This window comes from Bos mutus, chromosome 19, assembly GCF_027580195.1.
Source record: "Bos mutus isolate GX-2022 chromosome 19, NWIPB_WYAK_1.1, whole genome shotgun sequence".
Taxonomy (NCBI): Eukaryota; Metazoa; Chordata; class Mammalia; order Artiodactyla; family Bovidae; genus Bos; species Bos mutus.
Window position 1 is genome coordinate 38,896,029 of NC_091635.1, and position 24,524 is coordinate 38,920,552.

A 24,524-nucleotide genomic window follows, 5' to 3' on the forward strand; every position below is an offset into this window, starting at 1 on the left:
TTCCACTGGCCTGAAAACATACAGACCCTGATGAGCAGAGCCCTTGTGAGAGGGAGGAGGACAGCAGCTCAGGAAAGGCTGAAACAGATCATCGGGGCCCCCGGTTGAGGGGTTCTCCAGGGGACATTTGGGGTCCTTATGTGGAACGATTCGTGTGCTGGTCCCTAAGTTGACAGCAGCAGAACTGCGTCTGAGAGCCTCTCTGAAGTGAAGCTTTGAGTGAAGAATCTTTAGATTCACAAACCTCTTCCTAGAATATGGTTTTCATACTAGAGAGTTTGGGGACTATGCTGGCCTTAGAGCTTAAAGGAAATTTGTTCACTATTTAGAAAAACTGATGGTTTCAGAGAGAAACTTTGATTTCAGCTGGAATCCAGTTATTGCCAGAGGTTAGGAAATAGCATACCAAAGCGTAATAACTCATGGTGATTTATCCAAAAAATTGAGTTGTTTCCATCTCTAAACCCTGAACACGTCTTTCTTTTAAATTTGTTCACAACCTTAGGGTACCCGGAAGGTTTGTGAAGTCAAAGAAGCATCCTAGGTGTTAGCTGTCTGCTTTTCTGAGAAAGAGAGAGAAAGAGGGAGGGAAGAAAGGAATGAATGAGTGCGTGTATGTGTGCGTGCACGCACTGAGTGCTCTCGGGAATATGCCTCACTGATGGGCTGGCTGTGCTTGTAGGATGGAGACGTTCCCTGCAGTGGCTGAGAAGGTCCTCAAGGAGTTCCAGGTGTTGCTGCAGCACAGCCCCTCTCCTATTGGAAGTACCCGCATGCTACAGCTTATGACCATCAACATGTTTGCTGTACACAACTCCCAGTTGAAAGGTAAGGAACATCCAGTTTCTTAATCTAGACAGATAAAGATTAATCTGTCTTCTTTCCTGTGCTGCCATGCCACTGCAGAGTCACACACACACACCCACCCACCCACCCACCCACCCACCCCTTCCTCTTTTCGTCCATCGCCTTTCAGATCTTTCATGTACCCTCCGAAATCCGTATGACTCTCTAGTGCTTGGGTGGGATGGTTGGAGGGAATCATGGGTATAGAGCTTAATTTGCAAACCCAGAGACGCTGCTGCACATCTGGCTGTGCTGAAGGCAGCAGCAAGGCCTCTCGGAGGCTGCAGACCCAAAGCCTGTCCCCGGGGGGAGGCATGGCTGAAATGTTTCATTGCAGAGACCATACGCTTGGCAGGGATGGGGAATAGCTGTTTCTGGACTAATGTACCCTGTTTGTTCAATATGGAAAAGTCTAGTTCCCTATGGGATATCCCTTGTGGGAGTCTGCCAGGGAGTAAGAACAGAGAATTGATGAGCTTTGGTGACTCAAATCTGGAAGCAAAAAACTCACCAGCCCCAGAGTTTGGCAGATGTAGTGGTATGCATTCTGAGATGCTTTTCTGAACGCTGGGTGTTTTTTTTTTTTGACATGAGGTGGGAGGTGGGGAAGGAGAAATGGGGGAGGGGCTGATTGGCAGGATTTGTAAATGTTCTGGTGACCAGGTCACAGTGGAAGGATGTTAACCGGATCCCTTCCCTTCTCCCCCACCCCACTGAGGTAAGGATGATGTGGTTTGACTTGATGGAAATCTGTAGCCTGGAGGTGACATTATTTTGTGTGTTTGTTTGCAAAGGAGACTTGGTCCATGCTGCCAAAAAATCATTTCAGAGCCTCAACAGAGAGTGTCTGGTCTCAGGATTAGAAGGTTGTCACCTGCAATCCCAGGAAGTGGGAATTCCCTTACAGAGACTCCATTGTAAAGCAGACCCAGTGTTTCTGGACAGAGTCTCGCTGGTTCTTTCATGGCACCTTTTCTTAGTGGTCTCTGTCACTCTGAAGTTGGTTTATTTCCCTTTCCCATTTGTATTTAGGGTTGTGCTTCAGCCTGCTCTGGTCAAGTGGGGGGGTGCTCTCCCTGGTGAGCAGGCAGCTGCGCTTTCCTCTGAAACTCGGCTTCTCCGGGGACTCCGCCAGGCCCTCTGCTGGTTTGCGTGGGCTTTCCGTCACATCTGACGCCTAGAGGGAGTTCTCTCGTGCGTCTGCCGCAGCGTCCACAGCTCCTTGCAGAAGGTGAAAGGCTCAGGTTGAGGTGCCATTTTGAACTTCTCTGAATATGTCCGGGAACACCACTGAGAAAGCACGCAGTCCTGAGGGGCAGTGGTGGTTTCCAGGAAGGAGGAAATAGAGTTTGTAAAGGCTGGTGAGGCGGTCAGTCCGGAGGGGAAGGAACTCTATCCCTTCCTCATGGCTTGAGGGTCTCGAGGGTCGGGCCACCGGGTGGGAAGCTCGTGGGCTCGGGGGAGTGGAGCCTCCCGAGGTAGCTTCCTGTTCACTTCCCTGCCTCCGTCTGGCAGCGTCGCAGTCAGTGAGCCGCCTGTCACAGAGCGCAGCCTCTGCCAAGGTACTGTTTCCCCATCAGGGAACCTGGAGGTGTGAATGTAAAGGCCCCACAGCTCTAGTCTGCGGAGCCTCTGTTGTCAGCAACTTCTGCTCCGCGAAAAGGAAGATGTTGGCCTTTTCATAGGCCACCAATGAGTCCTTTCCTTGGAGCTGTTGTAAAGTTAAAAGTTAAGAAAATATGGGTGAAAGAAGGTGAGACAGTGAGAACAGAGAAAGAAGGAAGTAGTGCTTTCCCCTTGGAGGCCAGCATGCTTTTTCTCAGACTCTTTACCATGGTCGCTCCTAACGAGGACCTGCTTGCCAGGAAGGACGCGTCGCAGCCTGTGCGTGAGACCCAGCCACCGGCTCCGGCTTTGTCCTGACGCTCACCTCCACGGGGCAGCTGGGGCCGAGAGCTGAGGTGGTCCAAGGGTGTTTCAGGGAAAAACAGCCCGGGCCACAGGATGTAACACTCAGCTAGGACAGAGCGCTCTGTGGACATGCTGCCAAGTACCCGGTGTGCAGCTGAGGCGGCTGTCCAGACCCCACTGTGTGGGCTGCCATTGGGAGAGGGGTGAGCAGAGCACTCAGCGGGGCTGGCTGGTGGGAAGATGCACTTTTCCATTTCCCAGCATGTGAGTCATCTTCGCTGGGCCCCTGTGCTGTGCTCGCACGGACAGTGGCAAGAAGGGGGTGTTGTGGCTGAGCTGCAGCATCTGTGCCGGGGGTGGAGCGGGAAGGGGGTTGGGGAGAGGGTAAAGATTTAAATCCTTCACTAATCAGCAGCAGTTTGAATCACATTTTTATGAGTAAGGAAGTGATAAATCAGCCCTTGAGTGTTCAGCCCCCGGGTCCCGTCAGCCGGTGCCCTTCTGAAGGCTGCCCTCCAGGCCGGTCGGCTGGCTGTCAGAGCCGCCACCCAGCCACGGGACCCCGGCTGTCTGCAGCCAGGAAGCGAGGGCCTGCTGCTGCCTGGCCCTCCCAGGTGCTTGGGGTCTGTGGTGATTTGGCAGTCGCTGCAAGTTAACAGAACATCTGGGCCATCATTTTTCTTTCCATTCCTTCTTGGACTTGTCCTTCTGGGTGGGTGTTTGCATATGTCAGTTCCTGGACTCTGTGGAGAAGGAACGTTCCAGCCCAGAGCAGAGGTGATCTGTGTCCCCCAACGGCCGTCGAGATCCTCTCCATCTATGCCTGGCCCTTCCCTGGAGATGTGGTGCCTAGGGAGAGCCACAGGGATAGCCTTATGAAAAAGCATGTCCTTTGCTGTAGCCTCTAACTCGTTTTTGTATGGGCTCGGTGCTACCCTGGTATAAGTCCTCTTTTCAAAATATCGGAAATGATGCTAATAGTGTGATTATTAAAATACTTTTCAAATGTGCTTTCCTTGGGGTCGAGAGACACAGAACTCTTAAAGAGCTTCAGGCACCCCAGAAGGCCCAACGGAAGGGAAACACTTAGATGGTCAAAGAGGCCTTTCTTAACTTACAGTTTTCCCTGGAGCTCAAGGAGGCAGAGGTCGTGAGATTTGTCCCCCTTCCAATAAAAGAAAGTAAGTTGACTTTTGCCACATCGTTTAACCAATGAACCTTTCAGGTCTCAGCAGTGATCTTAAAACTCACAAGTTCAAGGCTATTGATACCTTTATCTCCTCCCATCAGGTGGGTGCTCTGCAAGAAGCCTGCTGGAGTGGGACTGCAGAGAGTCCAGAATCCTGCTAGTCTACATTGAAGAGGTTGAGGACAGAGACATGCGAGGGATGTTCGGGTTTCCCTTAGCAGAGGGCCTGGTATTTATCAGGCACTCAGTAAGCATTCACTGAGCACATGGACGAGGAAGTCCATGGTTCCAGGCCGACCGTCACTGAACAGTGTGTTCCCTTCCTGGCCTGTGTCCAGAATTGCCCTTTGGCGAGTAATGGGTGGTGGCGAGATAGGTGGTTCCCAGGGTGATGTCACCGCCGGTCATCGGAGAAGCGGGGCCTTCTCCACGTGCCTCAGCATTTAACACTTCAATAGCCACCCGATTGGCTGATGTGGTGCTGGAGAGGGAATGGTTGATCTAAACCACAAGCACTCCCAAGAATTTTAATTTTTTTTTTTTTATTCTGTAATGTAAGGAAATAAAGCTCTCGTTTCTTGAAGAGGAGTAATCGAAGCAGTATTTGTGGTAGGGCACCCCTGGAACCCCACTGCATCTCCCATCTGTGCCCAATTTGCTCCATTCTGGTCCCCTTGTTTCTTCCCCCTGTTTTCTCTCCCTCTTGCTCTCTCTCTCACTTTGTCTTTTTAAAAAATATGTTTTTATAATTCCTGGAATCAAAACCATTGCAGGCACACACTGTTTTATTTTACTGTATTATTGGATTATACTTCCTATAAATCATTGGATGTTATTCATTGGCCACCGCTAGAATAACTTCCCTTTTCTGTGCTCTGGCCCCTTCTTTTTCCTCCTCTTTTTCTTCATCTACCAGTTCACAGAGGAGGCCTCCGTGTCAGCCTTGCAGAAAAGCCCTGGTGACAGCAAGAGGGCACTCAAGAGACACTGCTCGTGTGTTCGCCGTTGGGGCTTCCTGTTCTTAGGGAACGTTTAGGGGCTGGCATTGAGCTAGGGCTAGGCTGGCATTCCTTTCGTTATCATTTATGCTCGCTTTTATGGTTTGTTAGTAATCCTGAATTGCAGGAGGTGGTGGGAGGGGGTGCCACCTGCCTGCCTCCAGAGGGATAGAGACACGGGACCTGTCGACAGGGGACCCACAGAACTTGACCCCAGTGTGTGGGACGCTTGAAATGGGAGCCACTCACCTCCAGGCTGTGGTCATGTATGCAGGTTGACCCTAGTTTGTGAAGTTTACAGTCACAACCAAAATTTCTTTGTCTTCAGCAAACCACTGCCTTAGAGACCTTTGGTAAGGCAGGGTGCTGCCCCATGCAGCTCACTTCTGTCTGCATCTCTCACCGGAGCAGAATGTATCAAGTGCCTAATCCCCTGCTTGTCAGAACAGCTGTACAGGAATCCACCTCTCGGAAAGGGTAGGCCTGAGTTGAGCTCTGTAAACTGCCCCTCTCATCCCTTCTTGTCTGTCTCTGGTGATAGAAACTCTTGGGCTGTTTCTCCCCAAGGACCTTTGCGTAGATTTTACAGGTAGTCGGCACTGCCTGGCCTTCGTTTTCAGGACTGCTCAGTTGAGGGCAGATAAACAAAGAAACAGCCAGCTTGGCCCCCAAATTATGTGAGAAATGGATTCGGAGGTCAGAAGAGGCAAGGCTTTAGGAGGCAGACCAGGGGAAGGACGCATCCCTCTGCCCTGCCCTCTGTTCCTCCGGGGGAGCTACAGCTATCAACAGGCTGCTTAGCATGGATTTCTTCCCTCAGAGTTCCCTGGAACAGAAGGAAAAGCTAAGGAAGTGTTTGTCGTGGGATCTTCCTATCTTCCCTACTCTGAATTTCAGGGTCCTTGTTTTCAGAATGAATCCGTTATTTTAGGCTGAGGAAGGAGAAGCAGTTGTGAAAAGCTAAAGACATGAGAAAATCCACTCATATCAATAAAATTAAGCCTCTTACCATGTCGGTTGGTGAAATGGTTTCTGGTTTTGCCCCAGGGTTACAGTGTGGTTTGATGTCCGTGGCTGCTCTGTGGGGCAATGGAGAAGTGCAGTGTCCCGTCACCACCTCATCTTTACTATGGGCTAGAGACCTCATCTCTGCTGCCATTTTATAGCTTCTCAATTTGATTTTTTTTTTCTCCTGGATGGATGGACTTGTTCTGAAAGAGAGACGTTATTGGGGGGATGCTGGCAGCAGGACTCTCTGCTGCCTTTTGTGAACTCTCCTTAAACTCTTCCTGGGGAGTAAAATTTTACATGTTACAGGGGGCGTGGGCCAGCTCTCTGCTATTTGTTGAATACTCAGGGAACATGAGTATGTTCTTGGGGTGGGGATTAGGGGGAGTAAGTTGCACTTTGGACCCTAACCAACTAAATGTTGGTCTGGGGAAGAACTGTAAGCTTTCAGATGTAGTGGCCAGGAATGACAACAGAACAACATTGTGGTCATACCTGATGAGATTTTATGGTTGCTGTATATGTATTCTCATGTGATGTCTCCCGTCAGCCTCTGACTCTTTGCAATCCCATGGACTATATATAATCCATGGAATTCTCCAGGCCAGAATACTGCAGTGGGTAACCTTTCCCTTCTCCAGGGGACCTTACCAACCCAGGGATCAAACCCAGGTCTCCCGAATTGCAGGCGGATTCTTTACCAGCTGAGCCACCAGGAAAACCCAAGAATACTGGAGTGGGTAGCCTGTCCCTTCTCCAGCAGATCTTCCTGACCCAGGAATCGAACTGGGGTCTCCTGCATTGCAGGCAGATTAACTGAGCTACCAGAAAAGCCCCGAGACAGATGGAACAGCTATTTTGTGTCCTATTTCGTCGATTTACAGACTAGAAACATACTAGAAAGGCTGAGTAACTTTAGGAAGGTCACAAAGGTAGTAAATTACACCCAGGTCTGAAGGGTCCAGCCTCCCGTGTCAGATGGCACACAGAAATTTCTTTGGACCTGGTTGAGACAGCTCAACACAGCAAGCAATCGTTCCCACCCTGCCTCACCACCACCTCCACCCCCCAGTCTAAGCAGCTGCATTTTCCCTCTACTAAATAATACAGATAGCTTGGCACACTTAAACTCTGTCCTCTTCTCCTTTTCTCTTCCCCAGTTAATATGCTACTGTTGTCAGCTGTTTTAATTATTTTTTTACTTTTAAACCTTGAAAGACAAGTTGTTGTTTTCACTTTTGTTTTGTTTTCATTATTATCATGATTGTTTTGATGGTAAATATTTGTTTAGACTCACCTATATATTTACTACTTTCTTTTCATTCCTTTTTATATTTCAGACCTTCTCCCTGGGATCAGTTTCTTTTCCTTTTTTTTTTTTTTTTTTGGCTGCCCCTCCCTGTCTGTGGGATCTTAGTTCCTGGATCAGGGATGGAACCCAGCAGTGAAAGGGCAGAGTCCTAATCACTGGACCACCAGGAATTCCCTGGGACTGTTTTCTTTTTGCGTGAAGCATATTCTTTAGAATTTATTTAGTGACATTCTTTTGATGACAAACTTTTCCAATTCGTATTTGTCTGAAAACCCTTTATTTTCCCGATTCCTCTATATTCACTGGTAATAGAACTCTATATTAACAGTTGTTTTTCTTTAGCCCACTGAAGGTACCTTGCTGTCTCTGGGTTGTTACTGTTTAAAAGTCAGCCGTCAGTCTAATTGTCCTCTTAAAAATAATCTGTGTCTCTGGGTGATTCTTAGGTCTTTTTTTTTAATAAACCCTTTGATGTTCTACAGCTTTAATGATTTTCTAGGTTTGTACTTTTTTTTTTTTTTGCTGGGGATTTATAGGGCTTCATGTATCTGTGAGTTGATTTCAGCAGTTTTAGAAAATTCTTAGCATTCTTTTTTTACATACTGCATCTGCCCGTGCTTTCTCTTCTCCTTCTGTCTTAAATGTCTCTTAAAACTTCTCTTTCATTTTTGACTCTCTCTCTCTCTTTTTTTTTTTTTTTGGTGCTGCATTCCTCGTAATTTCCTTAACTCTGTCCCTGAACCTTTTCTTAGCTCTATCTAATCTGCTAAACATGCCCTGCTGAGATTTTATTTCAGTTATATATTTTTATTTCCAGATTTTTTTCCTCCTAAATCTGGCCTTTTCCTGTTAGTTTCTTATTTCCTGAACATATTTGTGAGTTTGTCTTTTATTTATTTTCTAATATATTAAACGTGTTATTTTAGGGACTCTGATCAAGGGGTCCTTTTAGGTGAGGTTCTGCTAGTCTCGTATTTCTGCTGGTTGTTGCACGTGTGCCTTGTTTCCCGTGTAATTAAAAAAAAAATTTTTTTTTTCTCTGTAATCTGCTAATTTTCTGTGGGAAATCATTAGTGGGAATTCTTGGAGACCTGGGATGAAAATGGGGAAAAGGTTTGAGTTTGCTTTTGTCCACAGTCTGGTGTAAAGAGTCTAAAATAATCATTCTGAGTAAAATGCCTGCTTGAGGGTTTTCAAACCGTTCAGGTAATGCGAATTCAGGCTGCACACCCCTGTGAGGGCTAGTGTACAGTCTGCACTTTCCGTGCACTATTTTTTTTCTCTCTTCTAGTCAGCCTCAGGGTTTGATATAGTCAGTTTTTTAGCTAGTTGTCTTATCACGAGGCTGAGGATGGCTTCTGATTCACCTTTGTACTTGGGTGTAGCTCTGTGGGACCTCAGCTTTATGGCAGGGGTCTTGGGCATCTTCTTGTTGGCTGTACCCACAAAGCCTCAGAAACCCAGAGCTCAAGTTCAGCAGGTAGCAGAGGTTCTTGGGGTAAAGCCTGGCCCTGTCCCACACTTAACAGCTCTAGTTTTCTGTCTTTACTCAGTCCCTGGCCAGAGGATTCCTTTTTAATTTATTAACTCACCGCTGCTTTCTAGAAGGATTTTAAAAATGCTCTTTCCAGGATAATTAGTTGTTTCATTGGGAGAGTAGACCTAGGTTCCTAGTCTGCCTGCCGTGTTACTAGAGGAAATGCTGTTATTCCTTTTTTCTTTGAAACATCAGACTCGAGCATTTTTTCCTAACCTCTGCCTGTGAACAGTGTGATAGGGGCACCTGTATGTCGGGTGGCGAGAGCATGGTAGGCTGGGCAGCTCCTTTTCCAGCCGTTGCAGCCTAGTTTTATGGCAGATGGTTTATGGGCTCAGATTTTTTTATTTTTCCAAGAGATGGTCAAGGTATACACTACTCAGAGGACTAATTGACAGATGGGGAAGAAAGGTAATGGAAGGCAGGGATAGAGGCCTGTCGCTGAAATGATAGAAGCCATTTATTGCCGAAAGGGTGTAAGCTAGGGATCTGGACAAGAGTGGTCTCTAGTTTCAGCCACATCACACTCCAGAGCTGGTAAACTCTGTTGGCCCATAAAAATCCTTTCCATTAGTCAGGGTGCTCTGTGCTTTTGTTCTTGACTACTGCTGTCCTTAGAGCTGTTTGGTTGGCTTGTATGTCCCAGTTTCCTTTTTAGAAGGCAGATTGTCATATGGTTAGGAATTTATTTACTGTAATTGGAGTTTTCTGGCTTCTCGAGTCCCCTCTTCAGATATCAGACTCCCATCTCGAAGCTTAGTTCAGAAACTGCCCACGTGATCCCTTGCCCCAAGTGCCAACAGCAGATGCAGCAATTGACACGCTGCAGGGAGTTTCCAACTGCTGGGCAGGTTTCTGAAATCCAGACACGTGCTGTTCACACGTTGGCTTCTGAAGCAAGGATCAGCGGTTGGAAGAGGGGAGGGGCTGGCAGGCCTGGAGGGAGAAAGATCTTATAATGCCTGCCCAGGGCTTAAGGCTGTGTCAGCTTTCTTCATCCCTCCTCCAGCTGGCGTTGGCAGGACAGAGTAAATCACTGTGGAGTGGTTATGAGCCCAACTCACTAGGGGCTTCTCTGAGGCACACCTGTGACGTCATCCCGTTATCACTGCTTGTTCTGCATAACCTCTTTCCACCTCTCCCCTGAGAGAGGGTGATGCCCAGAACTCGTGTCAGGGCAGTGAACAGAGAGAAATGTTTGGTAATCATTATTTCGAGATGCCTGCTAAGGACACAGTTGTAGGCTATTGACACATTCTTCAAGATTCCACACTGAAAGCAAAAACCCTCTTGCAAACATGCCCTGGATACCCTTTGTGAATCGAACTTGTTTTTAAACATGAAGAGAAAGATGATCCAGAAAGACTTGAAACTCCTAACTGTGGTCTCTCTTGTTCCCATTTCCCCTTTTTACACACACATACACACACACATGTAGTCTGCTCTCCAGAAAGACTTGAAACTCCTAACAAGCACTCACACACACACAGGCTGCTCTCCACAAGCCTCTGCTGGCTTCCCATTTCTCTCAGAGCAAAAGCCGTGAAGGTCTTCACAAGGCCTTCCGGTGTAGACTCTCCCTCCTCCCCACTGCCCTCCTTGCTGTCTCTGGTCTCATTCAGACCACACCCTGACTTGCTTACTTTGTTTTAGTTACTCTGGCCTTCTTGCAGATCCTCTGATGAGCCAGGGGCTTCTCCCACCTTTGGGCCCTTGCATTAAAGTTTCCTCTACATGGAAGCGCTCTTTCTCCAGCCATCTGCATGGCCTGTATCTCATCTCCCATGAGTCTGTTCAAGTCTTAGCTCCATGTGACTTACTCTGACCATTCTGTTGACACTGCTGCACTCCCACCTGTTCTCCTATCGCCCCCGTCCTGCTCTGCTTTTCTTTTTCATAACACTTGTTCTCTAAACACTAGATAACTTGTGTATATCTTTTTTTTTTCTTTTTTTTTTCACATTTTTCAAAAGAATTTATTAAGAAACAGAAAAAAGGGTATAAAGTACACAATCAAAGAAATGAAAGAGTTTACAACATGGATTCTTCAGGCCGGTGGCAACTAAGAAATATTTGCTGGGCCGACACCAAGGGTACAGAGACCCCAATTCCATTTTCAATCCCATTTCTCTTGGCTGCTAACCGAACCAGCTCAAACTTCCTCCTAAGAGAAGTCAGATTGCCTTCCAAAATCTCCCCGAACTACTTCCCAGTTGCCTTTACAGCCCTTCTCTGCCTGGTCCCCGATTCCTCCTAGGCTTCAGGTGAGGTCAGCTAGACCCTTCTGAGCCTTCTCCACTCCTCCAGTCACTCTGTGGTTCCTCAATCTGTTTTTGTTCCCGTCCAGATTCATTTAATTACATTCATGAACCAGTTGGGCTGGCTTGTTCTGCTGCCTTTGGTCAAGTTACCTGTTTTTCTAAGCCTACATCTGAACTTGACCTTTCTCCTGTTGGGAAGGACTTCTTGAGCAGTGTCTCTGGCAGCTCCCTGCCCCAGTTAGTCCAAGGCTACTTTCTCCCCCAGACAGAACTCTGCACCCCCATCCAACCTCCCACTTCCAGGTGGCTCTGGTTCTCAGCTAACCTGCCTGGGTGGTGGTTTAGTTGCTAAGTTGTGTCTGATTCTTGAGACCCATGGACTGTAGCCCGCCGGGCTCCGCTGTCCATGGGATTCTCCGGACAAGAATACTGGAGTGGGTTGCCGTTGCCTTCTCCAACTTGTGTGTATCTTTATTATTTGTTTTCCCTCACGACTCCTCTGCAAGACTGTAAGTTCCCTGCAGTTAGGGATCCCTGGCCTGTTTTACCCACTGATGTATTTATTGTGAGTATCCAGGGCAGTGCCTCGTGTGCTGTAAGTTTGAAATAAGCAGGTTTTGTGCTGTGCTGTGCTTAGTTGCCCAGTCGTGTCCGACTCTTTGCGACCCCGTGGACTGTAGCCCACCAGGCTTCTTTGTCCATGGGGATTCTCCAGGCAAAAATACTGGAGTGGGTTGCCATTCCCACCTCCTGGGGATCTTCCCAACCCAGGGATCAAACCCAGGTCTCTCGCATTGTAGGTGGATTCTTTACTGTCTGAGTCCCCAGGGAAGCCCAAGTAGGTTTTGAGTTGAATTGACATCAAGAATAAAGTTGGTCAGCAAGTCAGTCTAGACACTGAAAGTTGAGTGGCAGGGCCACGGGGCATCTGCTATTTGGGCTATTACTTATAATCATGTTTTTCCTTGTTTTTTGTTAACGTGCCACTTCTGAATATGTCATTTCCAACTGCCTGTTTTATATCCTGACATTCAATTAGAGTACATTAAATGTGTCTTGCTGTTTACTGTTAATACTGGATTCAGTGTCTTCACGGCTCTGGAAGCAAAGTTTCTTTGAATACAACATGAGTTCTGTCCCCTGTCGTCTCCTAAATCTTTCATCATAAATTCTCTGTCCTTTCTTCCTGCCCATAAATATCCTTTTATTTTTCCTTGTCTACTCATTTACTATATTTTTTTATTCTCACCTTACTGGAGCAACTGTGTCCTGTTTTGTGTAAGCTAAATAATTTTTTTAAATAAGTTTTCACCTTTTGGGTTTTGTTGAGTGCTGGAAAAAAAAAAAAGAAAAAAAGTGGAAACCACCTGTAAACCGGCTTCCCAGCAGTGACATTCCTTCCTATATGTATGTGTGAATATTCAAGTTTTACAGTTGAAAGTATACTGAGTATAAAGTGTTTGATTCTGTTTTCACTTGTTTTATAAGTATTCAGTTATGAAATTCTTTGTAAATATATTTAATGGCTGAATAATATTCTCATGTAAATGTGTTAACATTAATGTAATCATTACCCATTTTCACACATTTCCCCCACTTTTCTCAGATTATAAATAATGCTTTAATTAACGTCTTTTAATAAATAGGAAACATGCTTTTCCTATTATTTCATTGGACTGTATTTTTAGAAACTAACTTTTAGGTTTAAAAGGTTTGAAGCCTTTTAACGCTTTTGATACATGGTGTGTAGGATTACTTTCTTCAGAAGCTGTGCCAGCTTACAGTCTTAGCGGCAGTGTTTGAGAACGCCCAGTGACCACCTCTTGCTAGTTCTGAGTATTGTTAATATTTTATAGTCCTTAGCACAATGTCGGCATTCATAAAGTTGTTGAATAAATGACAGAAGAAAACCTATCTCTGTTTTTTTTCAATAGACTATTTTTTAGAAAAGTTTTCAATTCATAGCAAAAATGGAGTGGAAATACAGAGAGTGCCGTACTATCTCCTGCCCTAAACTTGCACAGCTTCCTTGCTATCAACATCCAGAATGAGTGGTTCATTTGTTACAGTTAATGAACCTGATCATCATCATTACCTAATGCCCATCGTTCACCGTAGAGTTCTCTCTTGGTGGTGTTCTGTGGGTTTAGACCAGTGTAGAATGACGTGTATCCTCCGTTATGGTATCGTATTGCCCTGAACGTCTGTGCTCTGCCTGTCCATCCCTCCCACCCTCCCTTCTAACCCCTGGCAAACACTGATGTTTTTACTGTCTCCATAGTTTTGCTTTTCCAGAATGTCATAGAATTAGGGTCCTACAGTAGTAGGTAGCTGTTTCAGATTGGCTTCTTTCACTTAGTCATGGCTTGACAGCTCTTTTTTTCCTCTCTAAAGCACTGAGTAGTATTCCATTATTTGAGTAGACCACAGTTGATTTATCCATTAACCTGCTGAAGGATATCTTGGTTGCTTCTAAATTTTGGCAATTATGTATAAGGCTGCTATAAACATCTGAGTGCAGGTTTTTGTGGGGACTTAAGTTTTCAACTCATTTGAGTAAATACCAAGGAGTGTGAGTGCTGGGTCATATGGTAAGACTGTGTTTAGTTTTGTAGGAAACTGCCAAACCGTCTTCCAACCTGTCCTGTTTTCAATTGCATTTCTTTGATTATTGGTGAGAGTGGACATTTTTTCCTGTGTTTTATTAACCATGTATAGTTCTGTGTGGTCCTGTTCTCTGCAAATTTTTCCATTCCTCCCTAATATTTTTCCTACCAGTTTATTTGAGGTTTATAGTTGATATAGCAAGTCCTTTCTGTGTTCATTGGTGATTTTCTTACTTGTATTTGATTCTTAATTATATATATTTTTAATGTACAAAAGTTGTAAAAAATTTTTATAGTTAAAAATGTCATCCTTTATGATTTACTTCATTGCTCTTAAAGCTTAAAAAGGAGACGTTTCTAGGCAGCTCTGCAAATATATTTTCATTTCCATCAGCTGGAGGGAATTCTAGCCCCATTTGTAATTTCATTCAGTTGGTAAGAGATGCGAGGAACCCTACGCGCTTAATGAAATAACACCCAAGAGTTGTGACAGTAGATCTTCTGCATCAGATGTAAAAGTTCCGGACCAGCATAGCAGCCCATTTTTATACATTTCGCAGAGTGAGGTAGAGGTGGAGTCACCAAGGGCTGCACTGTCAAGAGTCAGACCTTTCCCCTCACTTCACCTCACCCCACCTCACCTCAGGTGACCGCTTGCCAGCTGGGAAGAGCTCAGGCCTCGAAAGTTAACTTGGGCGTGTAGGCGAGTGGTTGTGTGGTCTTGCCATTTCAGGGAGGAAAGAATACGGTTGCCTTTTGTGGCTGTCCTGCTTTTCACTAAGGAATGAATTGTCAGTGTGTAACAGAATATTAATAAGGAAGTACCATCTTTATTTGGTAGCAAAAGCTCTGGGAGTAAACAGTCTATGGAGCAGAATTGCAAGGAATTAAGGCTGTGCCGGGGGGGCACAGAAGCCACCAGCACATGGAACTAGACTCAGCCAGAGACATTTGGATGCAGATGTTTCCCGTAATCTCTGGTAGCCTTTCCATTAGTCAGTCTTGGCTTTGGAGGCACTGTGGGCTTCCCAGGTGGCACTAGTGGTAAAGAACCCGCCTGCCAAGGCAGGAGATGTAAGAGACACGGGTTCGACCCTTAGGTAGGGAAGATTCCACGGAGAAGGGCATGGCAGTCCACTCCAGTATTCTTGTCCGGGAAACCCTATGGACAGAGGAGCCTGGCAGACCGCAGTCTGTATGGTCTCACAGAGTCGGATACGACTGAAGCAGCCTAGCACACACTCACGTGGAAGGTGTGCCAGGGCAGCATCTCTGTGGAACCAGCGCACCTGCCTGACGGGCTCAAGGTTGTGCAGGAGGAGGACAGAGGAGAATGAAATATCTTTGCTTTACGGAACTCAGGAAGAGTTACAGGGCTGGAACAGATGTGTGTGTGCCGCCAAGTCAGGGGAGTCAGATCATCACATTTCTGTTTCCTGGGTGAGTGACTCCTAGGGGTGGGGTCAGCTGCCAAAAATGTGATCTCTCCTTCCTCTGAAGGCTGTGTGGTTATGAACTTTGCAGTTGATCACATTTTTGTAAAATAATACATGTTATATACACATTTCAGCAGAAAAAAACTTAAATCATGATTCCCTGGGATAGATTAAAGGTGTCTTTAATTTTCTTTGTTTTCTTTGGGTTCTTAAAGTTTTCTATAGTGATCACAGTGTTTTTGTATTAAACTTATTTTTAGAAATTGTAATGACAAAAAAATTGAAGTTAGGTAAAATTAGGTTCTAGCTCTGATTGTGTTACATGCTGTATCATGCAAATTAGTTAACAGCTTCTAAATCTGTTTTTATATCTGGTACCTTGAGCATAGAAGACATTTATTAAATATTTACTGATTTAAACCTTCTCACCATAATTATTTGCCACTGATTGCCAGTATCTCTCTCCCTCCCTTACAGGAAGATCCTATTTCCTCTCTTTAACTTGAGGTTCAAACAAAGCAACTTTGATTTTGAGGGTTTTGTTTTCTCAAAAACAAAAGTATTTTGTGTTCTTTTGACATTGCTGATTCTTCTCTCTTCTTTCATTCCAGAAGAATCAATAACCTAACAGACCAACTAGAGGATATTCAGCTGTACTAAAAAATTCAATTATTTTAGCTTCATGAAATACATAGATCCCTCAACTAGAGTATTTACTCCATGAGAACAAGAGAAGACTGTATATTTTATGAAATCCCTAGCAATATCAAAGCTAACTTCAGAATTAGGTACTTAATCATTAATTATCAATTGATTAACTTACCAGGGTTTGGGATTATATAAAATGAGTTTAGGCATGTAAGAAATTAGCAACTTAATTTTTAAAAAAAAACTGGTATATTTCTTGCAGCCAAGTAAACATGCGTGTTAAAAAACTTACACACACAGATATATATGTACTCCCTGCTGCCCGCACCCCCGGGACCCGAGGCCACCCTGTGCAGCTTGTGGGAGCTTAGTTCACAGACCAAGGATTGAACCTGGGCTCCCATAGTGGAATCCTGGACTGCTAGGGGATTCCCAAAGATGTTACTTTGGTTTTAAGACATTCTGTTACAGTGGCTTTATGCAGTCTCCATGGTGACAAGCCATCAGTACCTTCACTTTGAGATGGTAATGCTACAGTGGACTGCTTTGAGAAACCAGGAGTAAGATCTTCAACATATTTCTCCCCCCCGTTTTTTCTTTACCCCAAACTATGGGGCCCTCTCCCACTGAAGACAGTAGGAAGGCGCATTTGTAAAGACAGTCCTCTTAATTAACTAATGCTCTGTAGCCCATGGCTGGTGCTCCTTCCCACAGGAGGCGGAGCAGTTCAGTCAGCCATCGTGGTACCTGCTGTCAGTTTCGCCCTTGCTCCGAAGCCCTTAAAGGCAAGGAGCGTCCTGTTGGGAAGTGGTGGAAATGCCTCCACATATGTGTGCTATTTCTTTAAAAGAAAGTTGAGCGGAAGTGATGCTGTGGGGAACATCTGCACTCGGGCCGAGCGGAGAGCGAGATGCGCTGCAGCTGGTGTAAGGCCCTGGCAGGCTGAGGCGCTGCTGTCTGTTGGGGTTTACTTCTGTCTACATTGAAACATGGCTTTGGGAGGGGGTTGGTGGCCCGCTGCCAGCCTCAGTTAGCCTGCCCTTCTCTTTCCTCTTTCCTCCTCACTCCCCCCGCCCCAGCTCCCCTCCTTCATGCTTTAAAGTCACATTTCCAGGCCAGACGTAGAATTAATCTCTGGGCACTTCACATTGCTGGCAGCTGAAAGCAGGATGTGGGATCTTTTTTTTCTCTCTCTTTCTCTCTCTCTGCGTCTTGGCTGACTTTTTTACCTCTCGAAGAATTTGGAAGGCCGTGAGACCCCCCCCCCTCCTCCCTCCAAGTACTGTGGAGTTTTTCAGCACGCTGATCACCCTGCTGTGGCTTCACCCTAATAGACTTCATATGTTGATGCAGTTGACATCAGTATCAAACTATTTTACATGTGATCTGGTGTATTTCCTGAGGAAATCTGCAAGATATTTATTAAGAACTAATAAAATAAACCTCTCCATGAGTTTTTAGGTAGTTTTCAATTTTTCATGTCTCTCTCGTTTCCTCTTATCAATGAGTTGCTATTTTCTCTCTCTACTCTGACCATCGCAAAAAGGAAACAAAAATAAATGTTTTAAACTGTTCCTGAAGGGACAGAGAGAGAATAGTTCTGCCATGATGTATCAGCCGGGGCTGTATTTTTAGTGCAGCATTGTAGAAACTAAAAATATCCTGTTATAGTGGATCCTTTTTATAGGTCTGTGTGTGTGTGTGCGTGCGCGCGCGTGTGTGTGTATGTGTGTGTTTATAATGTTGTACGCACAAGTGCCTTTGTGCATCGACAGCCGCTCTTCCCATTACAGCTGGACTCCATTAGTCCTTGAAAATTAATGTAATCCCAGTTAAGAAAAAAATTAATTACTCTACCAGAGCTGCATTATATCCAAAGCTAGTGTTAGCTCCCTAGCTGGCAGCTTAGTTTGAGAGGCTCCAGGGGCCCACGGAGCTGTGGCTTTGGTGTCACAGCCCTTGCTGTCGGGTTTTTCCCATTGAGATCATTCCTCAGTCCTTCCTTCAGGGTCAGGCATGTGATATGCTGAGAGTTAGTGCAGACCCCGCCTCAGTGAGCTGCCAGGTTTCAGTCTGGTCGTCCCCAAAAGGCGTGTCCGCCACAGGCTTCACTCACCTGCCATGGCAGGTTTTCTTATCAGGATTCCTTAAAAACGAGGTTCTTTGGCAGCACTTGATTTTTTTTTTTTTAGTTTTCTCTGGAGGAGAAATACTGTTTATCAGAGTCTCAGAGAGGCACAGGATTTGCCTTCGAGGGCTGATCGTGGACAATTAAGAATGACAGTCACGTCTTGTTCCTCCTTTCTCTCTAAGCTTGGACTAGTTTGTCTCATATACACCTTCTGTTACAAATGAGCGTGTCAGAGTTGACTGCTCGTTTCTAGTCAGACTGCACCGCACCAGCCCTGGATGAGGGGCCGGCTGGCTCAGCGGGTGAGGAACGCTTCCAGCTCTGTAATCAGTGTTCTGGGATGGGGTGCAGGGCACGGCCCAGAAGTCGATGCAGCCGGCCTCGCCTTCACGGTACAGCTCTTGTGCAATTGCCCGCACTTGTTGTTGTTTTGTGTCTTTTTCTTCTTTGGGGGCCTAGATTTGGGGGTGGGGAGGCAAGGAGAGAGAGAGGGGTAGGTGGGAAGGATGGTTGTTTATTTCCTTACTGGTCAGACTCTCCAGGCTCTCTGCTGAGAGTCCGGCCAGGATCCATCTGTCTTGGACTGCAGCTCGCTTTTTCTGCTGAGCTGGGGCGTGGGCAGCACAGGCCTGTGTAACCCGTGACAGGCCTCCCAAAATGCCATGATGGCATGGATCCTCTCGAGGCTGTTCAGAACAACAGCAGGGTTAGTGGCCTTTTGTGTCTTTTTGGGCACGGGCTCAGCCTCTTCTGCGGCCCTCCTATCCCCTCCCTCTGGTGACTCCATATCCTCCCCCGGGCCCCCTCCCCATCCCAGTCTCGCTGACAACTGGTTGAGTCCTTGGCTTCCTGTACTTGATCCCCAGGCAGTGTACTTCAGTAAAAGTAGTAATTAGGCCTTTTACAAATTTATTTTATTAGTGAAGAGAGTTAGTAGGTAATGGGCTGTAATTCTAACACAGCCAGTTTGGAGATTAATAAAAAATTTAAAAAGAGCAGTTTTTACCAGAGGCAGTGGGCCTGTTATTTCAAGTTCTCAGTTGAGCCGAAATCAGAGCAGCGTGGGACCCGTGGCGGGCTGTGCTGCTGGGAGGGTGCAGGGCCACGTTCCTTGTTGTTACAGTCTGTGCAGTGCCCGTCCTTGAGGGTGTTTTACGCTGGCATTGGAAAAAAGGAAACCTTGTTTTCCAAGAACTCTGCTCTCTCTCAGCTTGATAAGCATTTAAAAATAAAAGCTGCACAATTGAAATTGGCAGTGCATCCTCATTCTTTTGTCTCTCTGTTTATTTTTTTCCCTCATCCCTCAACATGTGTGCTACAGCCCATGGTTATTACACCCTCAAGAATGATGGCCTGGAACTCAGCAAACTTGCACCAAGGTCTGCCCGCCCTCCACTCGCCGTTTGAAGCTGGCTGAGGCATCAGGGCCCAGCACTGAGAGGCTGGGCGGATCAGCCTCCACAGCTCCATCTGTGGCACATTCCCTTTTCCCCTGAAGCTGCTGCCTGGAATTTTTAGCTTCTCCAGAATCCTGATTGTCAAGCCCAATCTTTCTTGTTAGTTTTTGCAGTTAACTTAATTGATTTGTTTACCTCTCCATTGGAGGAGCTCAAAAAGTGCTTTGGCACTAATCAGGAGCAGTCCTGGCTTTTTAAATAAGATTCTTCAGAGCTGAAATTGTATAATACTGACCCAGAGAGAAGAACAACTACTATGGCTTAGGCTAAGGTGATGGTAAGTCCTGGTTTGCCCAGTGATTGCCCCTGTTTAAGAGTTACTAATAGCACGCCCTTTTGCCCTCACAAGTATCCCAGTTTAGGAGATAGATTTTAGCATCACCCTAACTTAGATGAATTTAGAAAAAGACAGGGGGGAAAAAAAAACACTCCAAACCAAAAAAACAACTCACTACAAACTGTTAATCCTTTGTCTAGAAATGTAATGGCTTGTAAGTCAGTGCCAAACCCTGCCCTCAGCATTGCATGCGGATTCCACTGGAGTCATGCACATGTGACCTCAGAAAGGATTGCCATATCTCTGGCTCTGTGAGCAAGGACTGGCCTTCCTGCTGGAGCAGGTCCTGGTCAAGCCAACTTTGAAACACCATGTCACTTGCTTTAGCATTTCTGGCTATCATTGCCTATTTGGTTGAGTCAGAATCTGGAGTTGGCTTTTGGTGGGGTGTGGTTTCAGGTTTGCCGATTTTCCTAGTTGATGCCTGTGAAGGCTTGGTGCCTGATGTAACCGAATAGGGTGTTACTTCAGGTTAGTAGTCCTTGTTTTTGCTTGGCTGGTTGGGCTGAACCTGGTATTACCGTTTCCCAAAGAATATTTTTGGTTTGAAAACTGAAGGTCAGCAGTTCGCAAGCGCTGAGCTTGAAGCCAACTCTGTGGTTTGTCTTGTGCCACTGGGCCAGCAGCACTGCAGGCCGGATCGATTGATCTGCGGCAGTATGAGGCCACGAACGGCAACTGCCAGACAAAACTCCGTCTCCCCCCACTTCCCCGTCCAACCTGTCTCTCTGCCCAGATCCCCTTTCTTTTTCCTCGTATGTCTGTCTCACTCTTGGTTATGTATTTCGCTTTTTGGGTCTATCTTTTTCCATCTCCCTGTCTCTTTCCATAACAGTTTTTAATAATGTTTTAGTTAGTTCCAGCCTTTTCCCTGAATGGATCCCATTGGAAAATGCATTTGAAAGGAAACAGTTATACACTTCCCTTCCTTTGAAACTCTGTTGGCACCTTTTCCAGTGCAGTAAACCATACAACATGTATTTTCAAAGTTTCCAAACACAGACACACTGGCGTTAAATTTATGAAAAAATATTTTATTCAGCTGTATGGTAACTGTGACTTTCAGAGATGCTGATCAGATTTGAAATTGGTGCTGACTTTCGGAATTCCCGACAGGTTTGAAATCTCTGCAGGAAGTAGAGCCACACCAGTTCTTGGGCATCTGTGATGCCTTGGCCTTGGATTGCAGGACTCGGGTAAGGGACATAGGTGTGAGAATCCCTCAGCCACACCAAAGGAAAACAGGGAAGGCCAGTGTGCCATTGAATATCACGCCTAGTTACGTCGGGCACAGGGGCAGAAATAAAATTGTTTACTCCGGTCTAGGACTGGAGGTCACGTAACACCTGTTTGTGTGGGATGTCATTTACTTTAGGGTGCCATGGCTAAGAAGAGCTTGTTTGTTTGTATTCAAAGCAATGATGATGTCACTGATGTCTGTAAGTGATTACCTCCCCCCTCCCTCCTTATACCTGTGGCCTTCTGTCCCCACCCCTCAAAAAAAAGTGTGCTAGAATCAGTCTATTTAAATATCTGTGGATTTGACTGAGGTTTGAATTTGGTCCATAGGGACAGTGAGCCTTCTCAAGGATCCCAGCTGTTAATTCAGAGGATCCCTGGGAATACTCTTGAAAGAAACCTTTCAGAAGAAGGTTTCTTCCAAATTGCTTAAGCAGCTGAACTCTGTCTTGGCTCACTTATATTCATGTACTGGACCGTTTCAGCTTTTCTTTGCTTACCAATCCAACGGTGGATCTGCCTCAGGGCACTCAGGTAGAGTCTGTGCCTGTCGCTGTAGGACAGGAGCTGCCAAAAACAACCCAGCAAAAGCTGAGTGCCCGGCAGGCCACGTGTCCCACTCAGCTTGATTAACCAAGGTTTGTTGAGCATTTGTTGCGTCGTGTCTCGTTCTTCTTCGCTCTTCTGGTAGTATTTGCCTTTGTTGACAGGAGACTTTCTTGAAGTGCTTTTGGTGATAATGACTGTATTCTCTGTTCTCCGCTTATCTCTGCCTGTGTCTTGGGTCTTCCCTTTCTTATCCACACATGAAATATCAGCCCTTTTTATTACCTTGGCCTTCCTCTCTCAAGCCTTTCCCCATTGGTGTATTGTAAAATCCCATGGTTTTAATTGTCACCTTTCTGTGGATCGCTCCTAAATCTCTTTCCTGCCCAAAACTTTCCTGAGCTCTAGCCCACATTTGTAACTCCTTGTTGGATGTTTTTACCTGGAATCTCAAGCTTGCTAAAAATTGATTCATTCTGTTTCTCACATGTTGCAAGTCAGGTTTCCCAGGAAGCATACTCCTAAGATGGAGGTTTGCATCCCCAGGAAGTTATTTGGGGAATGCTCTCAGGACCACTACCCAAGGGGGCATGATGGAAGCAGGATGGGGAACAGAGAGAAGTTGAACTTCACTGCAAATCTAACAGAGGCCTTAGCCAGTCCTGTACGGAGCTGTGGAGCTGCTTAAAGGGGCTAACCCTTCAGAGTAGTCCCAGATTAGGCCAACAGGGCTGAATCGTTATACACCCTCCCTCCGTCCACCAGTCGATGAATGTGAGTTTTGGCTGGGAAGGGGGAGTGACATTGGAGAAGCGCTTTTCTTCAGCTGAGAGCAGGTCTGGGAGAGGGATCAGCTGAAATCTGCGGCTGCCAGTACTCCTGCCAGCTGGGAGAGCGAGCGTGTTCGTGCTGAGCGGGGATCTGGGCAATGCACCAGATCAACCCCTGCCCCGGAACTGCTCCTCCAGTGCAGTTGTTCTCTTACTGGTACCAGTGTCCTCCATTTATTCATGCTGTCTTGGTCTCACTGTTTCTAAGTTGAGATGTAATTTATGTAAAACAGTAAAGCACAGATTTTAAGCGCTCGGTTTGATGAGCTTTAACAAATGTCAGCCCCACTCTCTAGTCCTTTTTACCATGTATGTTAGGAGTGTTTGAAAATGACAAGAACCAACTTGAAGTAGCTTAAGCAAGAGAGGAAATGTATTGCAAGGAACTTGAGGACAAGGGTATTGTCCTGCAAAAGGGACTGAAGCCAGGAAAGCCTTTTTCTGCACCTCTGCTTCCTTCTGCCTGCCCCCATTCCCGGCAAATGGTAAAGGTTCAGTAAATAGTAGGTCTGTTATATCATTTTTGTATATCGTATTTTAACAATTATCTGACCCTTTTAAATGACTATGTGTTTTATTTTACATATGTCCCATAATTTATTTAAACAGTCATGGACACTTAGGTTGTTTGCAGGCTTTTCCTGTCCAAACTTTGTAATGGTGACTTTCTTCATTCATTTCACACATTATCTATATCTCTTAAGGTAGTTTTCACTTTTTCTTTGGTTCATAGTTAACTATGCGTGGGGGATCCTATTAGATTTCAACTCCTTGAGGGTCCAGCTTCATGTCTGATTCTTCTTTGAAAGCTCAGTGCCTAGCTTAGGGCTGTCCCATGTAGTGGCTGCTTAGTAAAAGCTGACTGTGCGTAAGGAAATGGATTAGTCCACCGCTTAGTGAGGTACTACTCAGAACAGATCGTCTCCATTGACCAGGCACTGTGGCAAGTGCTTGGGATTTACAGGAGTCTGCCTGTAGACCCTCCCCTCATGGGATTTCCGGCCTAGTGGGGAAGCTTGATAAATCCTGTGCTGGAGTGGCTTTGAGCCACCTGCTAGGGGCATGTTATGGATGGAACTGCTTTGAGCCCAGACACAGGAGGCCTGTCAGGGAGCACAGCACAGGTTTAATGTATGTTGGGTCTTGAAGGCAAGACTTAGACAATGGAGAGGAAAGAGGTGGGTTTCGGAGAGGGAGGGTGGAAGAATGGCCATTCAGGGCCACAGAGGCGGCAGGTTTGCTATTTTATTTCCTCTTGGCTGTTTTCACTTGTCTTTTGGGCCCACTCTAAGGGGCAAGGCAGTGCTCTAAAAATAAATCTGTTAGGTCTTTTGAACTAAGCAGAAGCAGGTCAGTTCTGTCCTCCAAACGGAGGAAATCTCACTAAGAAGATGAAGTTGAGCTGGTGCTTAAAGACTGCCTGTTTGGCAGGGGGTGCTAATCCCAGAATTACTGAGCTTTGTTCTCAGCACCAATGTTCAAATATAAATTTAGCTTTTAAATCGCTTTGCCCTATAGCATGCTGTTGAACTTTTTGTTTTGGAAATATCCCAAAAATGTACATAAATCAAAGTTTACAGTTTAGACCATTTCCCTTTCATATCCACACATTATGTTTATGCATGTATATATTTAAGAGCGTATATATTTTAATGTATCATTTGGTCTTCTTAAAATAAGACTTTTATAGCATATGTCATGTTCCCATTGATCTAAGATTCTTTAGAATTTTAGGATACTGCAGCCTTTCATCATCAACTGCAAGTGGCTCTTGCATTTGGTTTTCTCTGACCCTTGGTCCGTGTTGCAGACTGATTGTTGGCCAGATATGTTAGACATCGGCGATCTCTCTACTTAAGGAAACCCTTTGTGGAGGCTTTTGGAATAAGAATTACAGTCTCCTAATTTAGCATTATTTTAACTTAGTTTTAAAGAGTTTCTTAAAGCATTATTTATCTATCAATATATAGAATATTCCAACGTCTGTGTTTTTGGAAAAACATTCTTAGACTGTGATATATAATTATTTTGTCTCACCACACAGATAACTTCAGGATAATATTTCTTGGATATCTTTTAATAGTATGTGGTATAATGCCATGTGTTATAAAGGCCTTTCCAAGATTATTGCTTTTTTTTTTTCTTTTCCACACAGTATCCTTTGGACAGAGTCAGTGTTAAAAAATTATTTTAGGGACTCCCTTTGGTGGTCTAGTGGTTAAGACTCCAAGC

General features: G+C 45.5%; 1 protein-coding gene across 6 annotated transcripts in view; it reads left to right on the plus strand.

The window, feature by feature from the left end:
* The window catches only part of SMG6 (SMG6 nonsense mediated mRNA decay factor), a 200,670-nt gene that overhangs the window by 53,375 nt on the left and 122,771 nt on the right, over positions 1 to 24,524 (plus strand). For 3 of the 6 annotated variants that reach the window (XM_070390231.1, XM_070390232.1, XM_070390230.1), the window contains exon 10: positions 683 to 828. In XM_070390231.1, coding sequence (XP_070246332.1) covers positions 683 to 828 — 146 coding nt within the window. Of the gene's footprint in view, positions 1 to 73; positions 390 to 682; positions 829 to 16,647; positions 16,679 to 18,208; positions 18,276 to 24,524 lie in introns of those variants that run through there. The other 3 variants (XM_070390233.1, XM_070390235.1, XM_070390234.1) reach the window with 3 other exon arrangements.